The 27,605-nt window shown below is 41.6% G+C and overlaps 2 protein-coding genes across 4 annotated transcripts; both read right to left on the bottom strand.

The window, feature by feature from the left end:
• Positions 1–56: 56 nt before the first annotated feature.
• On the bottom strand, positions 57–15,281 carry usp53b (ubiquitin specific peptidase 53b). Of its 2 annotated transcripts, none has more exons than XM_030093655.1 (16): positions 15,100–15,281; positions 14,485–14,645; positions 14,208–14,300; positions 13,962–14,096; positions 13,375–13,488; positions 13,094–13,176; positions 11,466–11,571; positions 10,107–10,253; positions 9,739–9,888; positions 9,485–9,653; positions 6,611–6,733; positions 5,645–6,356; positions 3,762–3,823; positions 2,041–2,119; positions 515–1,353; positions 57–372 (listed from the first exon to the last, which is right to left on the bottom strand). In XM_030093655.1, the coding sequence occupies exons 1-16, from the start codon at positions 15,191–15,193 to the stop codon at positions 296–298; spliced, it is 3,144 nt and encodes a 1,047-aa protein (XP_029949515.1). In that variant the 5' UTR covers positions 15,194–15,281; the 3' UTR covers positions 57–295. The 2 variants fall into 2 exon arrangements, with proteins under 2 accessions (XP_029949515.1, XP_029949516.1); XM_030093656.1 differs by having other exon boundaries at positions 5,645–6,323.
• A 4,797-nt stretch (positions 15,282–20,078) lies between these two features.
• LOC115390068 (myozenin-2-like) lies at positions 20,079–24,213 on the bottom strand. 2 transcript variants are annotated; one of them, XM_030093730.1, is made up of 6 exons: positions 24,046–24,213; positions 22,822–22,938; positions 22,013–22,179; positions 21,536–21,629; positions 20,701–20,863; positions 20,079–20,621 (listed from the first exon to the last, which is right to left on the bottom strand). In XM_030093730.1, exons 2-6 carry the CDS (start codon positions 22,901–22,903, stop codon positions 20,396–20,398), a joined length of 732 nt encoding a protein of 243 aa, XP_029949590.1. In that variant the 5' UTR covers positions 22,904–22,938; positions 24,046–24,213; the 3' UTR covers positions 20,079–20,395. The 2 variants fall into 2 exon arrangements, with proteins under 2 accessions (XP_029949590.1, XP_029949592.1); XM_030093732.1 differs by lacking the exon at positions 22,822–22,938 and having other exon boundaries at positions 24,046–24,189.
• Between the last annotated feature and the right edge of the window lie 3,392 nt (positions 24,214–27,605).

Below are 27,605 nucleotides of genomic sequence, written 5' to 3'. Positions count from 1 at the left end.
TGCAAAAAAAAAAAAAAAAAAAAAAAAATCCCCAAAAATCTTTGTGCAAACTGAAAACAAATCTTCTTGCAGCCTTGCACTGCAGGAGCGTGGAAGATAGAAGGGAGAGTTCATAATCCATCAAACAACTCAAAACAGTATTTAGAAACAGCTTCTACGTATGTGACAAGCTTGCATAAATAAGCTCCCCTCCGTTTGGAGACGTCCCGGCTTCTCAACCTATTTCCATTCTGTAAACTCTTTGGCATCCAGTTAATACTGTCCGACCATGTAAACAAAACTTACCAAGTCACACTCATAAAAAACCTCGCTCATCCAGTCCTTTGGCTGTCACTGGGTTCCATTTTGCAGTGGGTTTATTGCTATTATGGCCTGTAAAGAAAAAAGAAGAGAGCGATCTTGTTAAAAAGAGACTTTAAGATGCCACTCTGTGTGTCACATTGACACACCATCAAAGAAGACAACTGGGTATTGTCTTTTTAGTCCTTTCCAATACTTTTCTACAGAGGCTTACTTGTTTCAGGTCTGGCTTTTGGCACGTCTTGTGAGTGTGTGTCAGTGGGGAGTGTGTGGCTGTTGTCTCTCCGCTCACTCACAACCGCGGTCCGTGGCACGGTGGCGGAGAGGACAAGAGGCCTCTGGTTGTGGTACTTGAGACGGTACGTCTCCGTCATGCAGTTGTCCACGTTAAAGTACGTGGTGAGGGAAACCTCTTGGGCGGGCGCCGCCTGCTCCGCCCTGCAACCCGTCAGCCTCTCCTCGCTGTCGCACGACGACGGGGTGCTCCTCTCCGGGTCCGAGCCCGACTTGGAGCTTGCATCTGAGAAGGTCCGGAGGGCCGACATGTCGGGCTTCCGGTGAGGGCTGACGTAGGACGCGGACGGGAGGCGGGGGCTGGACGAGAAGGATTCCTGAAGCATCCTGGGACGGAACGCGGCGTGGCCGGCCTCTCCCGGGTGGGCGGTAGTCCGCTGGTTCGTCCGGAGGTGAGGCGACCCTGTCGTACCGAGCTGGCGCTGGCTGTTCTGCTGGAGAGGCTCTGCGGTCACGTTGGCGGGTGGGTGGTGGGGCGGGGTGGCGTGAGGACAGTGGGAGTCGGAGGCGACGGCCTCGCTGTTGCTAGAGAGGTAAGTGCTTTCTCTGTCCTCGGGCTCAGAAAGCGCAAGATCGTCGGAGCTGTTCCACTCGGAGCTACTGGTTTTTGTTATGTGCCTCAGGGCTGCGCTCTCTCCGGTGTGCCCTCTACAGTTTGTCAGCTCCTGCTGCTCAGCTGGTCTGTTATCTGAGCCAGCACAGCTCCTCTCTGAAGACACTGCTTTCCTGGAGGTACCAGAAGTGTACTTGGACTTCCGTCTACAAAAAAGAAAGTGACGAAAATGATTATCATGAAAATGGAACGGAAAAATATCATGGAATATCTGTAAGTCGGTCATGTTATTTTCCTAAAATATGAGTGAGTCTCATCTGCAGTCCTCGCCTCTGTTGCACGTTTTTGTCAATATCTTTACTACAGTAGTGAATATTTAATGGAGCCAGCTATTTAATCTGGTTTGTGAAAGTTTGATCAAAAGTGGGCAATCATGCAAAAAATACTTCAGTTCATTACAACACTGAATTCCTCCTATTTGCAGACAAGTCAGGAATGAGTGAGTCCGATTCTATGCAGCAAAAGCTTCCCTGTGGAGAGAAACGACCGCAGGAGCGCCAGCATCTCCCAGGACTGAACCGTGGACTCTCTGTCTCCGGCCCTCGTGTCTCCTCTTCCTTTGGATTTAGTTCCACTTGAGCCCACATCAGTTTGGATAAAACTGATTTACCATAAAAAAACAACGACTCATTCTTGTGACAGTTCACAGAGCAGTTTGCTGATAGTTAGCTCAGTGTATGAACTTTATGAGATATTATAACGAGTCACCCCTAAGACCACAAATAAGCTGGTGATTACAGATAAATGTAGGATAACATGGAGCTGGCACAGGGCTCAGAATTACCATCTATTTGCACAAAACTGAAATATCTGAACAGAAAAAAGAACCGCACCTTGAACTTGGACTGCTCTTCAGATGTGAATGTGAAACTTGGTCATGGTTCTTTCCCTGAGGCTTGGTTTGATGTTTACCTATTGAAAACAAACAAACGAATTGGGTCCATGAATGAGACAAAGCTGTCAATTCAGTTTGTTTAAGCAGCATTTTATCGTGAACAGCCACAAAGTTTGACATTGAAAAATACCATAACTATGTTGGAGGGTAAAAACTCTGGATCACAAAATTCATCCTCCAAAGGTAGAAAGAGGGAAAAAAAAATCTAATGACGACAAATAAAAAAAGAGAGAAAAACTTTAAATACAGAGATTAATCTCAGAGGATGTTTTTTTCTCAGAATTTAGCAATTTAATTACTCTGAATCCTGAGAATAAAGTCCGAATTCGGCTGAAACGGAAATGTCAGCATTTAATCGGATAATTCAGTCTGATTTCCTTTCTCTGAACTCCGAGATTATTTTCAGTCTGATCTCCTTCCCTAATTATGACAGACAACACACACACACACACACACACACACACACACACACACACACACACACAGACATAGAGGAGCTGTGTCGTCATCACTCCATCAGACTTACTCTAGCTTCAGTCACAACTACAGAACAACAACAACAAAAAAAAAACAATTTCCAGATGTAGCTTTAACTTTTCCTCTTACAAGTGTATGTAAATCCAACATAAACATAAAAATAAACTAAAAACTGAGAGATAAGACAAAACCAGCTGCCACATGTCTGACCGAGATGATGTTTTGCTCTCAGGACACTAGGGAGCAGCAGCTGAAACCTATTTTCACTGCACTTTCTCACAGCTGGATAAATCAGTCAGCGATCTCAGTTTGAGCACCAGTGTGCTGCTGAATTCCTTCCCTTTATAAATAGATGTGTGTTTTGTTTTTTTTTATTTCTTTTGCTGTTGCCTTGGAGAGGTCCGTGCAGGGATGAAAGCTCTGGCTGTTGTTTGGTAACACCGGCTCTGGATCCACACAGACCCGATAGAGTATCAAGAGCCGGACTCACCAAGAGAACTGCATGCAGCAGAAATATATTTATTACAATGCCATCAACCCTGTCCAGCTGTGCTCCCTGAACGAGCTTTGTGGGATTATCATCAGATTAATGCCTGAGCACGGCTGACTGGGTGAAGAGGTTAAATAAACCAGCCCAAAAGCTCAGAAATCAACGCTGACATTAATTGATCTTCCTGTTACTTTTACATTGCGGGTACCAAAGTATCAAATTACAGACACACAATCAAATAAAGAACACCAAAAAACGAATTAACACAAAACACTTGTGTAAAGCCTCTTCCCCACGAGGAATTGTATAGAAAATAAATGTTTTAAAACAGCATATTTTTCAGTTAAGCAGGAGAAGTTAAATTCAGCATCTTAATTTTTTGAAAATACTCACTGTAACTAAATCCTGTTGAGCAGCTTCTTTTCTTTTCAAATGTATATTACCTAAGTGCAGTCGACATTATGTAATGTACTTTTCTACCCTTAAAATCACTGGTTGCTGATAACAGCCAAAATTTAAAAAATAATATTCAGACATTATCTTACAAATTAATTCTTTCAACAGAGAAAAGTCATGTTGTTGTCAATTACAAAAAAAAAAAAAAAAAATAGCCAGTTTGTTACATTTCTTTAAATGTATCATGTGAGGACTGAGCTTTAAGCAAGGACCCATAGAAACATTTCCATACTCACCATTGTGTGAGGGTGAGGATGTTACACTTGATTTTGCGTCGCCTCCCTTTTGAAGAAGCTGGCTGAAAAATTAAAAAACCGCAAACACAACATGTTCAGATATTTAACAGTCGCCGGATATTGTTGTTTTAAAATGCCTCATGTAGAACCACGGCTCTTATTTGATGAAGCAAACAGGAAATGAAACAGTAAGCCTTTAAATAAATTAGAGGTAGAGTGTCTGTACTTTAGTGACACCTAGTGGTGAGGTTGCAGATTACAGCTCAGTGGATACAGATCTTTCTACCTTCGCCAGGAAACTATAACAGCTTTGAAACATTTTAGAGACAGACACAAACAAACCTCAGCTGAAAGACTGAAACATGAAAGAACAATGCTGAAAGGCCCTCAGTCTGTGCAGATCAATACATTTCAGGATCATTTGTTTCATACAGCACTGTGATTTGAATGTCAAACTAAAATGCTTTCTATAATAAACTACTTACATGTACTCTTTCCAATCTGGGTTTTAGAGATATTGACAGTCACAAGAGGAAATTCTGGTCCTGACACCAAATATGGACTTCAGATCACATTATGACCCACTGTGAGCCCTGACCGCATTCCTACAGTGTGACACTTGATATTACTTGCATTTAAAGATAAGCACTCCAAAGTAAACACAAAGAATGTAATCATGAAAAAGGTCTTAGTACCATTTAGAAATAAATAATAAAAAAAAACAACATTTTCATTTTTTTTACTTGCAACAATGTTCCCATTGCTGACTCCAACAGTTTATTCCCACTAAAACATATTTTCTTTTACTTGACCTTTTAACAGTACGTTTATGCTGTTAGACTCTATTTACACAGTTAAAAAATATTGCTATCTCCAATCAGACATTGCAGCTTAGAGTTTTTTTTTCCAAGCATCAGTGTTTATCACTACTACAATGCTACAATGTGTCTGTCCCACATTCTGCCACGCAGTCAGTGACAACTTCTACTGAGAATACACAGCTAACAGAGTATAAAAACCTCATTACAGCCATCCAAAACAGAGCCATTTACACTAAATTTCAAGACTGCTGCTTCTGCAAAGCCTGGAAACACTTTAAAGCATTTTCAAGATGAGTTATCCTTTATAACCACCAAAAACAATCATCGATATCATTATGAAATCATTAAAAAAGTATTAAACTGCTTTGTACAATTCAAGTTTTTGTCAATATTGCAGTTTCAGCTGCCCTTCTGATGAACTGATACTATATATAGAGCAAGCTGTTTTAACAGTAATGTCAGGGGAACAAGCAGTGTGACATTTCTGGTCCAGTTTTACCCCAGTTTCCAAAGAAATTAAAGGTATTTGTGAGTGATGAAGCCAGTACAGTACAGTAGCATCATCAAACCTCAAGAAGCTCAAAATAGCAAACTAAAGGAAACTAAAAATAAAAGAAAAGCTCTGCTGCAGCAGACCATCAGCTGCTGTCCTAGTAATGTGTAATATATATGTATATATATGGGGATCGTGTCTTGTTACTGATTTTGTCTTAAAACTGCATTGTAGGGCTTTCATTATAAATATATATAAGAACAGAAAATTAAAAATCAAGGAAAAGATGAAAAAAACCAAGTCAACAAACTTCCCCTCTTCTGAAACTGAGCTGTAATCGATGTACTGATATTTGTACAAGTCTGAATCAACAGAATCCAATCACAGTTGTTGTTTCTACTTGCAAATCACAATATTTCAATCAACAAGAACAACACTGCATATCATATGTGAAGACTTTACTGTGGTGGGAAAGTCACTTTTATGGTTTATAACAAGAAGGAGCGAAAGACAGAGAAGAAGAGTTTGTTTCCGTCATGCACGCTTTGATGACCTGCACATGAACTCACCTCTGCAGCTGAGCCTCTGGCGTTGATCTCTGGTCTTTAACAGCGAAGCCATCAACCCCAGGCGAGTCAGGATTGGTGGAGCCGCTGCTGAGTCTGTCGCTGCTCTCATAGCCGGACTCCGTCCTCTGGATGGTCCAGGTGTCGCTGCGCAGCAGGGTCTTGGGCCCCCCTTTGAGCCTGCTGCTCCTCTGCTGGCTGGGCCGGCTCTCGGACTCCACGGAGCTGTGACTCTCGGTCTCGTGCCGCTGCTCGTCCTCGTAAATCGTCATTAAACACTTCTGTTTCCGGTCCTCCCTGACTCGCGCGTGCTCCCGCTCCCGCTCGCGGTCTCGGCTCTGTTCGGCGTGCGCTCTTTCCTGGGCCGAGGGCTTGCTGCACCGCGGGCTGTCATGCTGCTGCTGCCGCCGCTGCTCCAGCTCGTTCAGCACGGTGTCCACGTTTAAGACTTCCCGAATGGGTCTCCAGGTGGACTTGGGCTTATTGCGGCCTCCGCCGCTCCCGCCTTTTTCCCACTGCTCGTGGCTGCCGTCCTGGTCATAGCGACCCGGGGACGTGTTGGTTCTTCGACTATGTCCACTCTGTCCATGTGACTCCTGAGGCGCTCTGCTTTGATGGGTGGATGACTTCTCGGGACGTGGATGACCTTTTAGTTTTTCCACAGGAGGCTTTGGCCCATTCTCTGGTGAAGATGAAGACTTTCCATGTGCCATGTCTACAAGACAAAACAATTATTTAAATTACAACCTTTTTTTTCCACTGAAATACTGTAAAGGTGCAAATTGTATACTAAAACAAATGTCCACTGATAAGGCAAATGATTCCCATTTGTAGCAAAGACATCCTCCCAGATTTTCAATTTTATTTTGATTTATAGCACTAAACCCAAATACATCTTATTTCTTTGTGCTTATTGTATCTCACGGTGACATTTCCCTCTTAATTTCCACAGAACAGGCGATTTTCTACCTTTTTGCTGTGACTGCTCAGTTCTCCGATGTCCTCTGTCCTTTTTTGATGTTTCGCCAGTCCTCTGGATATTCTCCATGAAAGGTTCCTGAAGTTTCTTTGGACTGCCCATGGGATGTTTCCCTGCGGAACAACATGCAGTAGATGAGTAGTGGCTCAAATCTTCAGAAAACAACAGTGAAGCTAAAGGCAAACAACTGTTTTTTGTTTCTAAATCCCATTCAACTGATTGTGGGAAACCAAGAATTAATAACTGCAAATGTATGTAAATTTACACATATTGCTATAGTGTACTCAGCTCTCTTGGAAACATCCATAAGAGAAAGTAGTTGCAATGAATCCTCAAATGGGACGAGAGAGACAACAACACGAAAACCTCACCAACAGAACAGATGTTGCATCATTAATTTTGGCGAAACGCGCTACACTGCTGCCACGTCTGTCAACCCCGTGGTGCGCTGCTCTGATCCTAAAGCAGACGGTTCACTGTGAGAAACAGCGAGGAAGGGAAGGGGCAAAACATCTGCCTTTTAAATGAGCAAAAACCTAAAGGCTTAGACAGAGGTGCCTCAACACTTCTGTTAATGAGGCCACGTTCAGCATCGCTTCCTCCTGTGAGTGAAATCTAGTTCAGTTATTACTGCGGTCGGAAGGGAAAACTACAAACTACAATAATTTAAAGAGATGTATGAAAGGCTCTCCAAAGCTTCCCTGAAAACAAACAGCAGCATGCATGTGCTAAACCGCCGGATGTTGCAGCAGCCACGAGTGACAGCAGCGAGTAAGCGGCAGTATTAAAGATTTTCAGATCTGCTCATCCAGTCTAATGCCGTCGTTTAAGCAGTATCACACCAAAAAAAAAAAAAAAAAAAAGATAGTGGCTTTGGATAAAGTACGCCTTATACATCTGCCAAGTAATTAAGTAATGTACACTTCATCATGCTGCCTGAAGTTACGCAGAGACCTTGTACTGCTACAGCCACACCGCCAGGCAGCTGTCTCATCCTGCTGCAGCTGCAGGACTGAACATAAGGAGACTGCAGATCCTTTGATTTAACAAAGGAGAAAGCGGCCAACAATGCTCGTGGTCCTTAACAGGTTAAGACAACTGAGCGGACGCGTCAGGTACTTACTCCGATTGTCATAAAAACAAGAATCCCGTCCCATGCCAAGGTATCAGGACGCCACATTAAAGCACAACAATCCCTCTAAAGAGGCAAGACGCCACTGCCAAAAAGCCAAGCCGATAAATTAATGGAGGCAAACATCGGAAACGTCTAGGGGAGGAGTGAGAACTGTGGAGCCAGAGCATGAGAGCGCGCTTGGCCACAGAAGCGGGGATTAGGCAGGGAGGCGTGGGTGGTAATCTGCGTGCAACAGAGGCATCATCCTCATGTCAAGTTCAAGCCAGCACACAGGGCAGGACAATCTCTCTGCCCGCGGTTTAACAGCACAATCCCAACGCAAACCATATCTGCGATCCGCGGAAAATCACCATTGACACGGTTTATTTCCACCGAATGACATGTTCATCAAGACACAGCAGCAGATTGTTCTGTCAGATGAAATTGAGGAGTCTTATCCATAATGAAGCAGTTTCATCTCACCTCAAGTTTTCTGACAGGTCGAAGGATAATCTCAGTGATTGATGTCTGACAGCAACCTACTTTCACCATCAGAATCAGTGTGACGGTGACGCACACGTCTCACTGGACAAGTCGGCCACTTACGACATAAGATAAATATTAAATTTATGCAAACTGAGATCAGACTCCATGACCACAGCATTTTTGACATGAATCCACAGTGGGAGTAACCGCTTGAGGCGAGAGCGTACAGATTCAATTACAGATACCTTATTATTTAGTGAATGTGGCCACAAAAGTGGAGTCATACTCAAGAATAGAGAAATGGGGTTGTTTTGATGAGGTGGAAAAAGCAAGAACAATGTTAGTTCTGCCCAAAACATTTCACACTTCTCAACAAAAAATGCTTTTTTTTTTTCTTTCAGTGCATTAAGAGAATATATTACTCTTTACTTACAGAGTATGTGTTCATCTTTAAAAATGATATTACCAACTTAAAAAATATTTTTCCAGTTTTGAAAGTCTGTTTATACAAAGTAACATAAAAATAAATCTCAATCATTAGGTGACCTTGAAACAAGGTAACACAATATATAATGTAAAATGTATAATGAAGAAATCAATACAGTCTGTTAGATCTGCATGATTCAACCATAGAGCACTGGATCAGATATTGAAAAGTCATCATAAAAGAAGTTATGTTTGTAAAAATATATCTCAATACAGTGTTACATACTGATGACTCTCTCCTGAAAGATGTGCCTCACAAATTTACATTTCTGCTGATTACAATCAATAACAGTGATATCAACCAGATAAACCGCTCTGTTGTGAGTGTTATGAAAAAGCCTTACATGGGATTTTTATTGTTTTCGCGTCTGCACAGCTCATTGTAGATTATCCCTAACCTGATCCAGCTGAAGCAGCAAGGTCATTCATTCATTCTCTGCTTGACTCAGTGACTCTCTGACAGCATTTGCACATAATCCAAAGCTTCCAAAACAACAAAAAACATAACCGCTTTAGTCATTTTCTTAGTTATCAAACAGAGGTGATTAATTAGGTTTGTGTTGATAAATCAGTACGAATTGTACAAAAAATAAAACTACATTTAAGAATTTAAGCCCAACCAAGACAATGTCACTATGAGATCAATCGATAGTCAATTGAACTTTTCTTTTGCATAATTCTCTGTGTTTAAAGCTTGTAATTAAAATAAATTTCTAAATAACTATCTTGTTAATGTAATCAGGGGTGAGTTGTACAAATACATGGAGGAAAATCTTACCGGCTGTGTCACCATTAACTTGAGCTTTGTACCGCGGACACATGCTGGTTTGTCTCGGCGCATCTTCATTAGACACCGGACTCCCTTCAGGATTGGTGTAAAACAAAAGAAGTGGCTGAAAATGTCCCCTGATGCATTTGGACGCAACGTCTTTCCACTTGGATCCAATCTGGTGAGAACGAGAAAAGGTGAGTTGAGCACATACCAGCATGTAGAGGATTCATAAAATGTGGTAAAACAAATTAATTGCGAACCTCCTTTACTGTGGCGTCGTCAAAAAACATCCATTTTGAAGATTTGGTGTGATAGGCAAACGCTGAGTAATGTTTACTGGAAAAACAGATCATTCCCACCAGAAGAAGCTCACTCCGTTTGGCGTTTTCATCGGTGACTCGGTTGAAAAGCTGAAAGACAGAAAACCGATGTCTTTATTCCACATTAAATCCTACGAGAATACAATCTCTGCATGTGGGTCACTGTGATTTTACAGACGTGCAAATTTGTTTTTAACACAGCTGACAAATCTCCCAGTGTGTCCCGAGACCACGAAATGAAATGTTTCCTTTAGTTATCTGGCACTCGCAAGCAGCGGATAAGGAAATGCCGTCTTCACAGCTCTCACCCCACACAGGTTCAGCCGGGGGCCGACGGACCGAATCACATCGTCTGTCAGGTCGGACTGCTCGGCGTCCCACACGAACCCAATGGTCACGATCTCTGGACAGTTCATGAGAACCCGGCGGATCTTAATGCTCTGACCACAGTCACTCTGCAAAAGTGAGAACAAAAACACACGTACACGCACACACACACACACACCCATTGTTGTTGTGATACTACAATCAGAATAACACCAGAGACATCAGAATAATTGTTAGTAAATGGATCATAACTCGTCTTGTCCTGAAGTTCTGAGTCAGTAACAGTTTCTTCAAATTGACAAAAAAAAAGAAAAAAAAAAAGGACCAATTTCTACTACAACTACGTATTTTAATTATAAATGTTCTTTAGAATAAGAAAAAAAATCTATTTTTATATAACTTTTTAAATCCTTTGCTTTGACAGTAAACAATGATATTGCTGATTATTTAAAATAAAAGGCACTGACAGAGAAACAAAGCTAAAATATCTAAACCAGGCAGATTTTAAAAATCTGACATCAAAGCAGGAATAAACGATGTCAGTGTGTTAGGAAAAAAAAAACAAAGTTCCAGAGATATAAAGTTAATAAAGAGTGAAATTCCTTGTTCAGATACTGTCTGAGGCTTTCTGTTCCACTTATATAACAATCCCTGAAACAGGCTCACTAAAATCTCAGAGATAAAAAGAAAACTTGATTTTTTTTCTTTTTAAGTTAAAGTCATAAATAAATGAGCATATTTCAGAGGAGTAAGTCGCAGCTTTGTCTCTCTCCCATTTTTAAAGGATTACGAGTAAATGGAAGTAATACAGCGAATTAAAACTCAAGTGCCTTTTTGCTTTTTAAAGTATCGTCACTAGTGATGTTTGGAAAGTGGACAAGAGGCTGGGAGTCATCATTATCCGGAGAGTCAGGCCTGAAGCTTGATAATTCTGGAAGAAGAGGAGTGAGTTTCACCAAACTGGCGCACAGTGAAAAAGAATTCAGCAGCAGCAAATACAGATGAGAGAAAAACAGTGGATAAGCCCTTACTGCTATTTATATCCTAACACTAGTCTGGCACTGTCTCCTTCCGGCCGCTTCAAGAGCAGTGTCACAGCAGAAAGCACAGAGTGTACTCCACACAATCACGGGAATCATCTTTCTGTCCACTTTGCTGTTAAACTGTTAACCGAACAGCTGAATTATTCATTCAAGGCCCGCGCTGACGAGTCGCCGTCACTCTGACAGATGTTTTCATTGAGCCAGTGAAACAAACTGAGCCTGCGCTGTGTGGTGAGATTACAAAAAAAAAAAGAAACTTTGCATTGGAAATAAGAGGACGGATGAAACGTGGCATACCGGGCAGCTCCGCAGGTCGCCCGTGTTGTTTGCTGCCTGCAGCAGTTCTCCGAACATGTCTGACCTCAGCCGCTCGCTCTTCCCCAGCATGCGGTCAACCTGTTGGCTGTGAGGAAACGCGCGCATCAACAACATGGATAAAGAAGTTTGGCACTTTTAACCAAACGTTTTCTAACTTAGCATCGTTCATGTATTTGATGCTGTTGTGAAATCCAGTGGTTTTATGTAAAATATCTAAAACAAAATGAAGCAAACAAATGTAGCCTTTCATAACTTGAAGAGACATGTGTCTCTTCAGATGATAAATCAGGTGTGAAATACAACTGCTTGTCAGTTAAATTAAGTTTTTTCAACACACTGGTAAAAATGACCGAAGGAGCAAAACCTAGAGCTAAATGTCATTATGATGATACATAAAACTTATGCTTTCCTGACAGAAAAGTCACTTTTGAATAAAGTAATATAGAAGATGCATTGAAAAGCCAGGTGGTTTTCTAAATCAGTGCCTTTTTTTATATTAATTCCTGACTAAGTGATGTGAGGTGTAAAGAAACAGGTAAAAAAAGAAAAAAATACAAATACATTCTGATGTAAACTGAAACTCTACACTAACAGCCACAAAAAAAGACATTTACCAAGCATTATTTTGCACAATGAAGATTACAAATATCAAAATAAATAAAAATGTCAATCACACTGTTTTTGATGGAGGGAGGCTTTCAGCTGAATTCTATTCAATGCTATCAATAACATTTCCAAAGAGCAATTGCATAAAATAAATCAGTTTGATCAGGAGCATCTGTGATACCATGAAGACTACTAATTTTAGCAAAAAGTATCTGATGACTGAATTTCACACAAAACATGCTGCATACAATACGTTTAAATCATTAAAAAAAATGCAGCCGCAATCAGCAAACCTCAATAAATATCAAGTAATATAAAAGACGAATCAGTGACACTAATACTTTTAGACGGCAGGCGACTTCACCTTAATTCCATCTGAATTCATCAATAACCAGTGAACAGTGTCAGAGTGGCTGACAGCATACGAACAGTTTAATCCATTAACTGACTGAATTCTATTCAGTAATATGTCAAATCATCTAAAATGCCACCAATCAGATACTTGGATAAAACTTGTATGAGAACCAATAACACGACCCACTAGAGTTTGATCCAGAATGTGTGTGCAGGAAGTCAGCGCAGCATAAATAAACTGCATACTTGTGACATTAAGGAGTAAAATTAACAATGAACATTTGACACTGTTCCACTTTGGCAACTTTACATTGCAAATTAATACAGTAGATAACCAGTTGTGAGTGTTTTCAATGTTTCAGTGCAGAGGAAAGCAACATGACAATAAAGTGTTGAAGGATGAAAGACCAGCGAGACGTTAAAAGAATGAAAGTAAGTGAAAACACATTAGCATGCTTACAGTACATGTTCGCAGCACAGCAGTGGCGAACTGCAGGACGGAAACTGATCTAAGATGCTTGGGATCACAGGCAAAAATGTGTTCCTCGTAACCTTATTTAATACTTTGACTTTTAAATCAGGATTAGCACTCTGGCCTGATTTTTGTATCCTGTTTTTAAAGCCGTGGCAGTCGTTCAAGTACTCACCATAAAGCAGTGGTGGAGACATAATGTACGAACTCTGTGAAAGGGTGTGGGTCTGAAGATGCTCCACAGCAGCGGCACACAAACTACAAAATGAAAAATGTGCATTAAATAACTGCAAAAAGTTAGATATTCTTACAACAACAAAAAAAAACAAACAAAACAGAAGTGTGCATTTGTGATTCTCTAACACTTACATTCAGTTAATGCTACATGGTTTGAACTGTACAACTCAATACTCATAAACTGGTGTGTTTGACAATAGAGTGAAAAACACACATTACCTGCTCATAAAGCATCATTGCAAACTTCTGGTGGGTGATGCAGGATTTGGATGAGCAGGCGTCGGTTGCTGTGTCCGAAACTATGTGTAAATGTATTCGCTCCAGGATGTTCTCCTAGTGAAATGAGAGAAAATGCAACAATCAACACGTGCGCACAAGCATGACATGATGGCAACACGGCAGAGCTGCACAAGCACAAGTGAGAAAACAGAGATTCTGAGTTAAATTGTGATTTCAGATTATTGTGTCTCACCAGTCTCAACTCATCAGTCAAATACGATCCACATGCATGTAAAGCAGTTTAAATCTCTCTCAGTGGTGACACTACATATGCTATCAAAAACATAGTTATAAAACCTTTACATAAAGATGTCTCCATACTATCATAGATAAATAATGTAGCTTAATTAAGCAAACCCCAGGAGCCTAAATCATCTTAACAGGCAGAAGACACCTCCACTTTAAGTTGTTGTAGCTGTGACACGCAGCAAATCCATTAAGCAGCATTACAACAATGGCCTCTGCTTCTTCTCTTTGCCCCTCAGAGGAAGAATCATAACGTTATTTAGTGCATGGCAGCAACGTACAAAGCACTCAGCAGCGTCATCCATCAGGCCCAGCTGGAAGCGCTGCTCATCCTTAAAAGTTTCGGCGAGGGCGTTACGCAGGCTGTCGGACGGAAGCACTCGTTCTCTGCTCTGCTGAAACTGGCTGAATATGCTCTGAAACAGAAGCATCGACAGTTAGCAGCCTAAACTTTTGCAATCATAGAAAAGATCATCTATCTGGTCACACCATGAACGGTTTTGATGAGCACATGCTGCAGAAAGTACCTTCAAAGCACAGAAAATGCAGGCGTCACCGAGACAGAAGTGACCTGAGAGCTGCCTTAAACTTCTCCTGAAAATATCCAGCTGCCAGAGCACCTGAGGGAGAACAAGCGCACACACACACCGAAACACTGACGAGAGGCGATTTTAAATGTGGATGAATCATAAATAAAAACAGCTGATAAGACAAGTAACACTAAGCTGCTAAACACTAAACACGCGCATACTAAACACTGCAACTTTTTGTATTAATAATATTTAGTTTGAATCAAGGAGTTACCTGGACAGCGCTGTTCAAGAAGCAGCTGTTTTGCCCGGGTTCGTTCAGCAGGCCTTTGGTGAGGGCGAGAGACAGCATACTGCCAGGCTGGTAGGACTTCTTCAGGCCTCCTCCGGGTTTTTTAAACATCTTCACCCATGCCATGGAGTTAGAGCCTGCAGCTGGAGCCACATTGTTTCAACGTGTATCAGAGGAGACTTGTTTCAGTCAGTGAGTTCAAATGTATAAACACCTTGTAAATACAGTCAGAAAATGAATTTTACTTTAAATAAATGAACTCTTGGAGGTTAGAATGGCTTGAGAATGTTTGTACGAGCACAACAACTCTGTGATGAAAAGCTACAGGCACATTTGTGACTCACCATGAACCAAACAAAAACACAAATTACAATAAGGACATCATATTTTTAGAAATCTTACTGTATCAGTTCTTTATCAAAACACATATATCCGTACTAATTTTAACATTTATCATCACATACTGACGATAACATGTTTTCACAGCGCAGGAGACCCGCTGCATTAAAATTCAGCCCGTCTTGGACAGTGTTCATTGCATCACTAATCCAAATGGCTGCTTTGGTGGAGCGCCAGATGAATCCTATCATCGTCTACCTTCTCCAGAGTTGGGGGGAGACTTGCTGCGGCTGGACATGCCGGGACGCGGGAGCTGGTGTGGCGGTCTGGCCATGGGCTCCATCCATTTCATCCCCACGCACCTCCGCAGCGGTTCGTTGAAAGCATTGTTGGGATCAGCCACAGGGCAGCCTCAGCCATGTGCCACTGGACATTGAACAGCAACTGGACAAAACGCAAAGAATGAGGCAAACCATAAAGAAAATTCTGAATACTAACTTTAAAAGATAAAACTTAGACATCAGTAAATTAAAGGTAAATAGTCATGTTGTAATATATTCATATTTTCTTCTAACTGAAGCAGTAATTGCCATACTGGTGGTGGGAACAGAACATCTGCACGAATACAAAGGTAGAGGAACAAAACATTGGACTATTTTTAGATTCTAATAAAATGTGCCATTGCTGTTTCATAAACCATCCGCAATTCTTTGTTTTAGATCACTTCTTGTGAATAGGGAAGTATGTCATTTCAAGGAAATATGCATTATTGAGAAAAGAAAGATAACAGTAAAAATTACATAACGTCAAATGTTGTTGTACAGATGTCAGTCGACTGAAGCAGAGGCTCATCCAAAGCACCACTAAAGGATCAAAACAGAGTTAGGAAATCTGCAACTCAGCCACTGTTTTTCATCTGATGTTCTGGTATTTGTAATGGTTATGAATGTGCATGCAGCTTACTGATTACTGTAAAAGTACATGAACTGTGTGTTTATAGGCTGGGTGAATGCTGATTTAAGGCCCGCGATGTCAAACGTCAAGTCAATCCGGGTGTGATGTGATGAGTCTGGTAAACAATGCGAGCCCTTCGACCTGCAGATTCACACCTAAAGCCTCGTCTTCATGTCAGCGGCCACATGTGTTTGTGCGCCAGCCTCGCCGCTGACACCACGGCGCGGTGCCCTTATAGGCCTATACGGTCTGACACAGCGCCAGTCACTGCGGTCGGGTTCATGAGGAGGGCACGCATGATGCATCCCGCATTGACGAGCGCATCTTTTTTTATTTTTATGCCTTTTAAACACCCGCAAAATAAAGCCTCGACAGGCGCGCTGGCAGCGTGTGAGAGCCGCTCCGCCGGCCCCGCGGCGCTGCTGCGTGCGGGGACAGTCCGCTCCAGAGCCACAGATATGCCGCAACTTGCAATTCATGTGTGCTAAGGGGAGGGAAAAAAAAAAAAAAAACAACAAAAAAACAAGTGCGCCTCGCACTCACCTTAAAGGGAAGCGCCGAGCGGTCCGGGCTCCGCTGGAGGCGCGCGGCGGTCCAGCTGTCAGCGCGCAAATCCCACCGCTTCCCGGAGAGAGCCGCGAGTCGCACCGGGCGGGAATGACCGCAGATATGTCCAGCCGCATGTAGCGCGCTGCCCGTGCAGCAGTGCCAGCCCTCTTCTCCGACACACGCACGCACACACAGGCTGCAGCTCGAGCCTCTGCTGGAGAGCGCACGCACGCACGCACGCACGCACGCGCTCACGCTCCGGGCAGGACGGCGCTTCACTGGGAGAATCCTCTCTATATATTTTTTTTCTTTTTGTTTTCTGTTTTTGCAACGAACGCGGCCGTTGATGGCCTGCACCAGAATGTCCGACGCGGATTAGTGATGTGTTGATACTTGAGAGGTCAAACTCCGCCCCTAGTGTAGCCCCGAGTGCACTGCTACTGCTGCTGTATCGCAATCCTCCATCCCTGCATGGCAAACTGTGTGTGTGTGTGTGTGTGTGTGTGTGTGTGTGTGTGTGTGTGTGTGTGTGTGTGTGTGTGTGTGTGTGTGTGTGTGGCTGGCGGAAGGTCAGACTTCCAACTTGTCATGATGATGATGAGAGAAGACATCACATGACTGCACAGGTTTCATAATCATGCAGCGCAGTGGGGACTAACCCCTGCCTGCTTTTCGTAAAAGCACTCACTTAAATGTCAAATACCGCAAAGGAATAATATTTTATGCTCAAGCCGAGAGGGCCAAGTGAAACGTCAAATATCCCCAATACATCTATAAATCACACTAAAGCAAAGGGATAATGTATTTTTAACCTTCTTTCTTATTATTTGTTCCTCTAATGCTTGGTGCACTTCATATAAAGAAATTTTTTCTGCCACCCAACACTTAAAAATACTGTACATGTATGTCATGCTGTGTGTGGCTCTCATGCTGCAGTAAACAGGACACTGAGTTGCAGGGATCGGGGCAGATGGAGGGCCTGGCAGGGGAAAGCCCGCAGAGCCGAGCAGGTTCTAAGTGTAGACAGGAAGACTAAAAGAGGCTGATGGTGCATCCAAGCCGGAGTCAGCAAAAGTGACACTTAAGTAATTGGCGCGTCTCCCCTACAGAGCTTTTAGTGGGTCTGTCCAAATCCAGACGCAGTTTAATGCAACGATAGCTCCGCTGATATTCCAGGGAGTTTAGAAATGAAGCAGCAAGACAAGAAAAGCTGAGACACCCATGCCAAGTGCTCAGCAGCTGCTGTTGTTCTCACTGTCTTTGAAGACAGTGTGACAGAGAATCGTGTGTGTGTGTGTGTGTGTGTGTGTGTGTGTGTGTGTGTGTGTGTGTGTGTGTGTGTGTGTGTGTGTGTGTGTGTGTGTGTGTGCCTCCATAGCCACAGCATGTGGGCCAGCATGTGACGAGCTTGACTAAAAACACTGTTTGTGAGTTGTTACACTGAGAAGTCCTCTCTGAGTTTGAGTCCAAGAATAAAATCTGTTCGGGAATATTAAGCAGGCACTTTGTACTGTCAATCACACACACACACACACACACACACACACACACACACACACACACACACACACACACACACACACACACACACACACACACACACACACACACACACACACACACACACACACACACACACTCGTCACTGCTCCAGAAACACACTGCGACTCCATGTTGTACGAACCGTTGCCTTTTAGGAGTAATATTTTAACCAGGATAATGAGATTTTTTTTTTAAATCTGGCCATGGTGTCATTTATATCTTCATTTGTAGAGAGACGATGTGTTTTCAACATGAATATTTCATGCAGTTAAATGGAACCCAGGCCTGTACAAGTGAATGTGAGTGTGTGATTGTCTGTTTCCTCTGCTCTGAAATGTGCAGAGTGTGATCCTCCTCCAGCCCCATGCGGTCGGCTTCATCAGCTGTGAATGCAGGTTGGATTATAGAGTATAATTTACGCTCTGTAATGGTAGCTGTACTTGACCAAAAGTTTTTTTTTACATGTTTTAGCTCTGTTTTAACTTCTATGTACATGACCCACAGTGTCGTTTAAAATACTGCTCTGACCGGACCTTAAGGACACTGCATGCATTTTTTTCTCCAGGGTAATACATTGTGGTGTTGCTCCAGCAATAGCACTGAATCCTCCCCAGGGACACATGAAGGGTTCTTGGAGATTTATTTATTTTTCTAAATCTGAAATAAAAAAAAGAAAAAAGAAAAAGAAGCTTCGTGTTTCTCCTGCTGAATGTGGTGCAGCTGAGTTTTGTTCAGACGAGATGTCGAGCTCGGCTCAAACGTTCTTCAGGTTATTTTTGGAGCTGGATGTATCTGTTTTCTTTCTATTCCAGCTTCCTGCAGCTGTAACTCTCTCTCGCTCTCTTTTTGTCACCGTAATCATCAGTTATAGGTCAGAGTTACTTTCATACAGCCGTTTATTGACTCGGAGTTTGATCACACTTTGTATCCAACATGTAAGATCAGAGTATTTATCTTCACGTGTGACGAGAAGAAAACAAATTCTTCCAAATATAGCTCGTGTTTCCTATTTTGTCTGTAATGAAGCAGTAAAACAAGCCACGTCCTCTGCGGCTCAAGTATCATTCACTGGAGGCCACAGAGAATGAGCGGCATGCACATTCTCTGGAGTGCTGAGGTTTGAGAGAAATGATGGTCTCTGCATTATGTTTCTTCATGAGTTTCCTCCAGCCTCGAACTCGATCCTGTGGGAGTTTTCTCTCCGCTGATTCTCCTTCCCCTTGGTGTTTCATATCTGAAAGGAAAACATCCTTCATACCGTTTCTAACACATGATCACATGTGACATGAAAACACAGTCAATGCCATCCTCTGAAGACGACAAACAACTACAGTGATTTCATATAATTAGCATTTGAATCCACATTTTCGAGAAAAAAAAAATCCGTATACATTAAGAAGCTTTGAATTTACACTTTTTCAGATGTGAAAGCTTCCGCCGCTGTGGTACAGCTGCATGCTGTCAGGAGCAGCAGGTCATCTGAGTTCGGGAGTCTCTCTGTGATTATCCCAAGTGAAATCTGACTCCTCAACACTCGAACTGTGAATTATGTTTTCGAGATGTTTTACTTTGACGCATTGGCAACCTTCTGCTTTCAGGAAGTCTTTAAGGAAAATCAGAAAGAAATAATTTACCTGAATTTATTTAATCTGTTAATCTAGAAATTAAAATTCACATTTTTTTCCATTTTACTGTCCATTTATAACACAGTCTAAATAAAAACAATCTGAGCTTTAGTTATCACAAGATCTGACTATATTTTGGTCCTAATGAACGAAATGGAAATTAGAAACTGCTCAAACCTTCTATCTTCCTGTGTGTTCTGCTTTTATACTACTAATCAAAGATGGAACCCTCAACTTCTGATTTATTTTCTAAGAATCTTGTATGTAGATTTATTGATTCTTACTATTATAACTTCTATTTCTTTATTTTTTTCCCCATTTATTGTTGAAAATATTTTGTGCTTTATTTTTGTGTGAGTCTACCTCTCCAATGTCATCAGAATTAATGAATTTTCTGATATACTTGTATGTCTGTTAGAATATTGTATTTAAACCTGGTCAAACATTTGTTTTTGTTTACACCGTCTCTATAGCAGACTGGGTCTCCTTATAAAACTCTGAAAAACATTTTTTGGGGTAACTCTAATTATTCTCTATACAAATTACACTGCTCATAACACCAATAAATCAAGTTGCACTCTTTATTTACATTACATATTTGTCCATTCCTTTGATAATAACACAACACAAGTATGCAAATCCTTCTAAAATAACGTTCTGGATCACACATTCAATTTGCTATTTACATGATGTTTCTTGTAGTCTTTGCACTTTTCTTTTCCAATGTGTGGCAAAACAAATTAACTCAACACCAAACGTGAAACATTTTATGTCCACTACATTGGAAAATGTTAAGATATTGATGAGATATTGCAACTAAGTTACTAACTGACTGATCTGATGTAATGGAGTCAAAATACAACAATCATCGACGTTAACGTGATCTACAGATCATCAGATTCAGGGATTTTGGTGGGCTCCAGTGTGATGGTGGGGAGAATCAGATGGGTGCCCTCCGATATCCATCCCTGAGCCGTCCTGTTGAAGGTGGGCCGCTTCACCCCCTGCTCCTGGAGTTCGGGGTACCTCGGGGGGTTCAGGTCGATCTCGGGGAGTTTGAATGTAATTCCCCTGGGAGCTTTGTCAAAGCCTCCATAAGGAGTGGCAACCCTGAAATTCAGATCAGCCACTGAAGTTACTCTCTGTCTCTGGTTTGAGCCGGTTCACTGAAATCTGATAGTTTTCTCACCGGTTGAAGCACTTGTACTCAGGGAGATCTGGCCGTGGGTCGAGCTCGGGCATTTTCAGTTTGACAGTCTCAGCCAGTTCAGGGTCATTGAGCATGGCCTCATCCCATGGAGAGTGATAGGATTTGTGCAAAGTTGAGGTCTGCTGCTGATCTGCTGCCGTCTCTGAAAGGGAGCGCACACAACAAAAGTCAGCACGAGCTCTCCGGTGTGAACAATTGTCTGTACACTGCAGCAGGGGTTGCTGTTCAGAGTTTACGGGTTAATGCTGAGCTGTTTTCTTTATCCCTTATACGTCAAAGCGGAGCTGTTTTCTTCTACCTTTTTTCGAAGCTAAAGTCTTAAAGTGGGCAGGATTATGAATAGACACTGTGCTTTGAGAACACTTAACGCAGGCAGACTTAGATGTCCATCATTGCGATCTCAGGCCTTAAAATAGCACATAGTTGGAGTGTGTACTCATCATATAATATATCTACTTGGGACGATTCCCCACCGAGGCATATTAGAGTGATCACAGCTCTGCGTGTCCCTGTTAAAACAACATAATTTACAAAGTTACTAAAACTGTGAAATTGTCCATAGTTACATTCAGTACATAGTTTGACTGAGATCCCAGCTGTCAGTATTATGGCATTGTTACATAACCACCACCTTTTATTTGACTGTGCAGCATTAACAGTTCGATTATCGGACTGAAAGAGAGTAAAATAAACCATAGCTTTTGAAGCAAAATGTACACATATTCGCACTTTTATTTGCTTTTGTATTTATATGTTTCACAGTTTTTGGCATGTGAATGAAACACATGAACTGTATTGTGGATTACATTCATACCTGAAACAACATTTTCTGCGTTGGTGGTCTCTCCGTCCGCTGGCCCCTCCACTTTAATTTCCACAATTTGTGTATTGTCATTTAAAATGTTGTTCTGAAAAAAAAAAAAAAAAAAAGAAAATACAATAAGTATTTTCAAAGTCAAATACTGTAGTTACATCATGTACTTACTCCTGACTCAGAGACACATAAAGACGGGTGACAGTAAAACACTCGTCAACATGCACTGATAAACATGGAAGCAGCTCCTCAACAAAGTGCCTGAGCAGCCTCTCAGAGGATTCAGTGGCAGGAAGTCGGAGCACGAGGCACATGTCTCTGTTATCATCCATGTGCCTCAACACATTTTTTTCAAGATCACAAATTCTTTGTCAGTGATAAATCCAAAGATCTTCAACACAGCTTATTGCTTAAAGTCATTATTGTGGAAGGAAATGATCATGTGGATAACTTTAAATAACAAGTAAGTTGACTTACATTCAGCAGAACGTTTGCTTCATTCTGAATACTTTCAAACGTGTATTTCTCAGATCTCTTCTGTCGCATTTTGAATAGCCGGGAACCTCTGTTGGAAAGCAGCGATAACTCCTCCAGCATGATGTCTTTGGGAGTGCACAGCTTCTTTCCTAGATCCATAACGGCGCCTGTCAGGAAACCAGGATGGCAGAAAAATGTAGACATGAGCAAACAAGTGTAAAAATCTGTTAGATGAAGATGTGTTGTCACATAAATCACTGAAAACACTTTAATCATTAATTTTGTGTTCAGTGTTATTGAAAATTAGTGAGCATGAGTAGAAATCTACTATTTTTATTCTTGCCTAATCCTTTCTCTTGAAGGGTTTATTTAAAAATCTGATGAAGTTTTGGTGCTGCATATCCCTGTAAAATGTGTGTAATCACAAAATAATTTGCATTGTAAATCATGTGATGTAAATCATCATGGAGAGTGATTTGTCATTGTACTTGAGAATCCCGTATGGGCGTGCACAGTATTTCTTCATCCACGTGTGCAGACAGAATGTACACCAGCTGTCACAGACCTTCACCCAAACAGCTACACAGTTGTCCTGACTGACTTTTCCTCCCCTCTCCCACCCACCCAGAAATAGACTTTTGAAAAGGACAACGACAAAGGATTCATCGCCATCGGCACTAAATCATCTGTTTATCTTATTTATGGCAAGTGTCGCAGAGTAGCCCTGATATTTTGAACCCTCGTCGGAATAGAACATCTTTTTTGCAGCGCTGTGTTTGTCCGCCCAGCCCTCAGCTTTAGCATCATACCGCTGGTACCATGGACCTCTCGGCAAATAGCTGCTGCACACTTCTTCCGCTCTCCAGTTGGCATTGTACAGAACTGTGACATTGTGGCTTGGGCGAGGTTGGCAGACCTCAGGAGGACTGGAAACACATACAGGACACAGGATGTAGTCGCACTTGCCAAGTTGTAAAGAAGTAACTTGTGCTCCTCACATCGCCCAACAGTGTTGGTTATATAGTGCCAGTTCATATGGCGCTTGTTGGATTTAAATGTACGGCCATATTTTATGATCTGACGGGAAAAAAAATACGGATTTGTAAATGCACAAAGTCCATCACTAATGGAAAACAAAGACGGGATAGAGATTTATGGTCTCATTCTGGAGTGTTACATAATACACTTGCACATGATACAGTTTTTTAGTCTTAAGTCTGTCTCCGGCTTGGTGTCAGCATAAAATGAAACCACATTTAATGATCTGGATTGAGCCTTATGAAAAATATAAACGAACTGCCAAGTCAGCATTTTTCATTTTATGATAATCTTTGCAGACATCACATTGAGTGATTACAGCACATTGCATAATCCTTAAATCCCTATTGTACTTGCATTGTTACAACACACATACACACAAGTAATTCTTAAATCTCATCCTACGTCACTGCGCTGGTTTTCGAGTCTGTGATCTAATGTTGGTGGCATCCCCCTTCACTGTTGTCACAAATATCGCCCGAGTAAAGGTCAAGGATGAATGCTGCCCTAAGTTTAAATCCTCAGGTGGAGGACAGAACAAATGCTCAGAGGTGCTTCTACAGAGCTCAAGCATACCTTCGAAAATAGCTTTCAGACGGGCGACTGACATTGTGTTTTTGATTTTTATCTATTCATTTTTTTGTGAAATTGAGGAAACAATGTAGGATGACACATCTCTGGATATACTTCTCAAATGCTTGTAAAACCTTAATTTGCCATGCACTGTTAAACTTGGCAGGAGTTGCATTCAGGGTTAAAGTTCAAATAATTAAAATGTATATAGTAAAGAAAAGCAAAGCAATACACTGAAAAAATATACTTCATAAACAGATAAACCAGTAAAACCATTTAAAATGCGCTGTTGTTTCAGGATTTCCCAAATTTAGGATGCAAACCAATTTGTCGCAACTTTATCGAAAGCTCTCTCATCAAATTCAGCATAATTTAAATGTAATTCTACACACAAAACACACATCGCAGTGGTTCCTCCATACCTGGGAAGTCGTCCCTTAGTGTGCAACCTGTATCCTTGACAGCGAGACACAGAGGCTCAGGGGTCAACCTACAGTAGGTAGTTTGATCTTCGCTGATCTTCACACTCCTGGACACTAAAGCCAAACTGTGAGTGTGCCTCTGTGTCTGTTGTGTGAGTGGAATGCAGCTTACATCAATAGGCTAAAATTAACCTGCCAAACACTCAAAACCCCTCTCAAACACCATGGGGCCAGGATAGCTGCCCGGCAGACAGAGGAGAGAGAAAGGGGAGAGGATGGACAGCGCATGCATGCAGACGCCCATTGGTGTTCTTGGTGTGAAGGATTTCCCTCCGGAGAAACGCTCCTTCCACTTGTTTCTGAATCCTGAAAGTCAACATGTCCGTGAGGGCTGACATGACCTCTGAGGGGCTGCGCCTTCCTGCAGGAGAGGTCACTGATACAGGACGCAGCTGCTGCACCGTGACTTTTTTTTGCTAACCGAGTCAAGCCTCTGTTATCGCGTACAATTACTGACTTGGGATAATGATCGACAGTGAAGTGAGGAGGGTTTTAAAAGGGGATGGTGTTTCCCCGAGAAGATTTACTGTGGCAGCATTGAGGATTTTCTTCTGTTAGTTTACGAGCTGAGACGCCTCAAACATACGACACAGTTTCAACATAGAAACAAATAACAAGCTGACCCATAATTATATGCATTTGTTTTTTTTCATCCATTCATCTTCAGTGATACTTTATCTTAATATAAGTTAAGGGTTGTGAAGTGCTGCAGCTGATCTCAGCTAAAAATGGGTGAAGGTCGGGTTCATCCCGGACATTTCAGCAGTTCATCACAGGGTAAACAGAGAGACGGACAGACAAACACACACACAATCAGTCCCACAGCAAACTCACTCACACAAATTAACTTCAAGTGTGTGTTTTTGTATTGTGGAGAAAGGCCCTCAATCTTTGACTCAAACCACGATGTTCACGGTCAAAAGAATAAAATGTATTACTGAAGGATATGACTACACTTTCAAAGGATTTGAATTCTGTAAAAGCTAAAGATATCACAATACATCCCTGACTATTTCACTGTGATAAGTAATATAATATAATATAATATAATATAATATAATATAATATAATATAATATAAAACAAGACAACAAATTGTTTGTGAAATTCTGACTCCTTGCATTGAGAAAATAACACATATCTTTTTAAATATATATTTTAATGTTTGTGTTTAAAAAGTGAAGAAAAAAATCTACAGCACGATCTCAAGAAAAACCACAGTATGGATTGGTTACATGCGAACAACACACAGTGTCACCAAAGTGCCATTATCAAAAGGTTAAATGTCTTTACACATGGAACAGTCAAACATCCTAAAGCAAAAATATGTTTATGACAATGCCACAACACCTTTAATGATTTCAGACTTCCACATGCTGCTCTTCACTTCGAATAACAACTTCACGGTTGAAATGTGTGCCAGTGATATTATAATACAACATCAGTCATGGAATATGCTGTATGTGTCACTGCTGCTGCAAAAATAGGTGAAGAAAAATTAAATTCATGACATGATAAGTGAAATCTGTACAGCTGAGCTGATTGTTTAAATGTGAAAGAAATCACCGAATGATCATTCAGCAACCAGGATCGTTCTCTGTCCCATAATGATTTGTTCATCATAATATAAAACTAATTAACTTTTCTTCAGTTAAAAAAAAACACTTCTCCATTTACTTGACATTTCCTTCTCTTGTAACACTTCCACGTGCGCTCACATAACACATGTTAATGCAGTTTATCCTCAATGTCTCTCACATCACTGTGACGCCTCCCATTGAAACTGTGTCACAACCACAGCTACACTGTGCTGGTATTCCTCAGATCAAATCACCATTCAAACTTCAAAATAATCTAAAATGTGCCAAAAAAAACTACAAATAAAATATTTGTACAGTGAGCCAGGTACTTATTGAATCAATTCTATGACGCAGATCAACCACAACAAACCTCATTTTCCATTTGCACAGAGTGACTCTTTTCTGTTATTCTGTTTATTTTCCACTAATACTACATACACCCATTAAATAAATATGGCTGTGGATAACCCTTAGTGTGATGGCTATATATACATATCTGAGTGGTTTTTAACTTTACTGGACTGCACTGTACAGAGAATACTTTGCTGGACTGAGGCCTTGTGCCATGTAGCCGGCGCCGGCCCTGCTGCCCAGCCTGAGAGGCTGGGCGGGTTTGAAGGGAGGCCCATAGAAGGCTGGTTTCTCAGGTGAAAATGTCCTGCTTATGGACAAAGCCTGAAAAGCTGGTGCTGCACGGGGATGATGACCCCTGCCGACAGCTGCAGGATCAAGAGACACCCGGCGCTTCCATTCATCTGGAGGCTCAGGCAGAGACCTGCGGTGCCCTGCAGCTTTGACACCCGAGGCAACAGATGACGTGAGGCCCCGAACCAAAAAGGCCTCGTCCACTGAGCCAATGGGGCTCCGGGACGCCGCCTCCCATGGCGTCGGTGGCTTGAAGGCCGTTTCTTGAAAGGATGCTTGCCTCTGCAGAGGTGTGCTTCCGGGAGCAGGACGTCCAGGCGGATGCAGTGAGTTCAGACGTCTGGGCAGACTCAGAGAGCGGCTTCGACCGAATGCCTGGAAGAAAAGCAGCTCTGTTGATGGAACAGCAGTATTATAGGCTTTGCTGCCACCCTCTGGCTTCATCACAGCATACATAACTCACAATTGTTGCCAAATCACAGGTGATGAATGTGAAAGCTAGCATCCTTTTTTTCTTTTTTAGAGAAGACTGCCCTCAAGATAATTCGCTATTGGTGTCAACTAGTTTACATTGGTTCTGGTTCTAATAGAATGTTTGAAATAAATACGACATACAGTGAAAGTCTAATGTGTGAAAGTCTAAATAGGCATCTCTTACCATTGAAAAAAAAATTTAAACAATTTCTCAACTTACCTGATTTTGGTGCAGCTTACAATAGTTACAGTGGAGCATCACGGCAAATGACTAACACAATTTAACATTTTAATTAAAATCTCAAAAAAATGGGAATATACCCATTCCACACTGAGGGACGTTGTGAGGCTGATGCCAAATTACTGTAACATCAATCAAACACAGTCACTAGATGATGGCTCAGCTGTGATGAGGCCCTCGAGAGATGCAGTAATTAATGATTGTGATGTTTGATGACTATTTTTAAATGTTCAGTATGATGAATAATGAAATCCATCTAGTGTTATCAAACCATTGTCTGAAGTCATACAGAATTTGACTTTAAAAGCAAATGCAGGGTTTTGTGTAGGTTTTGATACTATTCATATAAATCATTCACCCATCAAAGCAATAAAATGCAAATACCTACTACTTCTGGGTGAATTTCATTTTCATATAAAATATTTTTAAGAGAGAGCTTATTGTTCCAAACTTGCCACATTCAGAGCTGAAGAGGATCTGCGTGAAAGTGTGAGGCAGAGAGAAAATATAGAGATGAAACCAAAGAAGAGACAGTTCCTCAGAAAAGACTTGGTGAGTTCA

The sequence above is a fragment of the Salarias fasciatus genome, chromosome 6, assembly GCF_902148845.1.
Source record: "Salarias fasciatus chromosome 6, fSalaFa1.1, whole genome shotgun sequence".
Lineage (NCBI taxonomy): Eukaryota > Metazoa > Chordata > Actinopteri > Blenniiformes > Blenniidae > Salarias > Salarias fasciatus.
The sequence above is the reverse complement of the archived record's forward strand: the minus strand, read 5'-3'. Positions and strand labels throughout refer to the sequence as shown.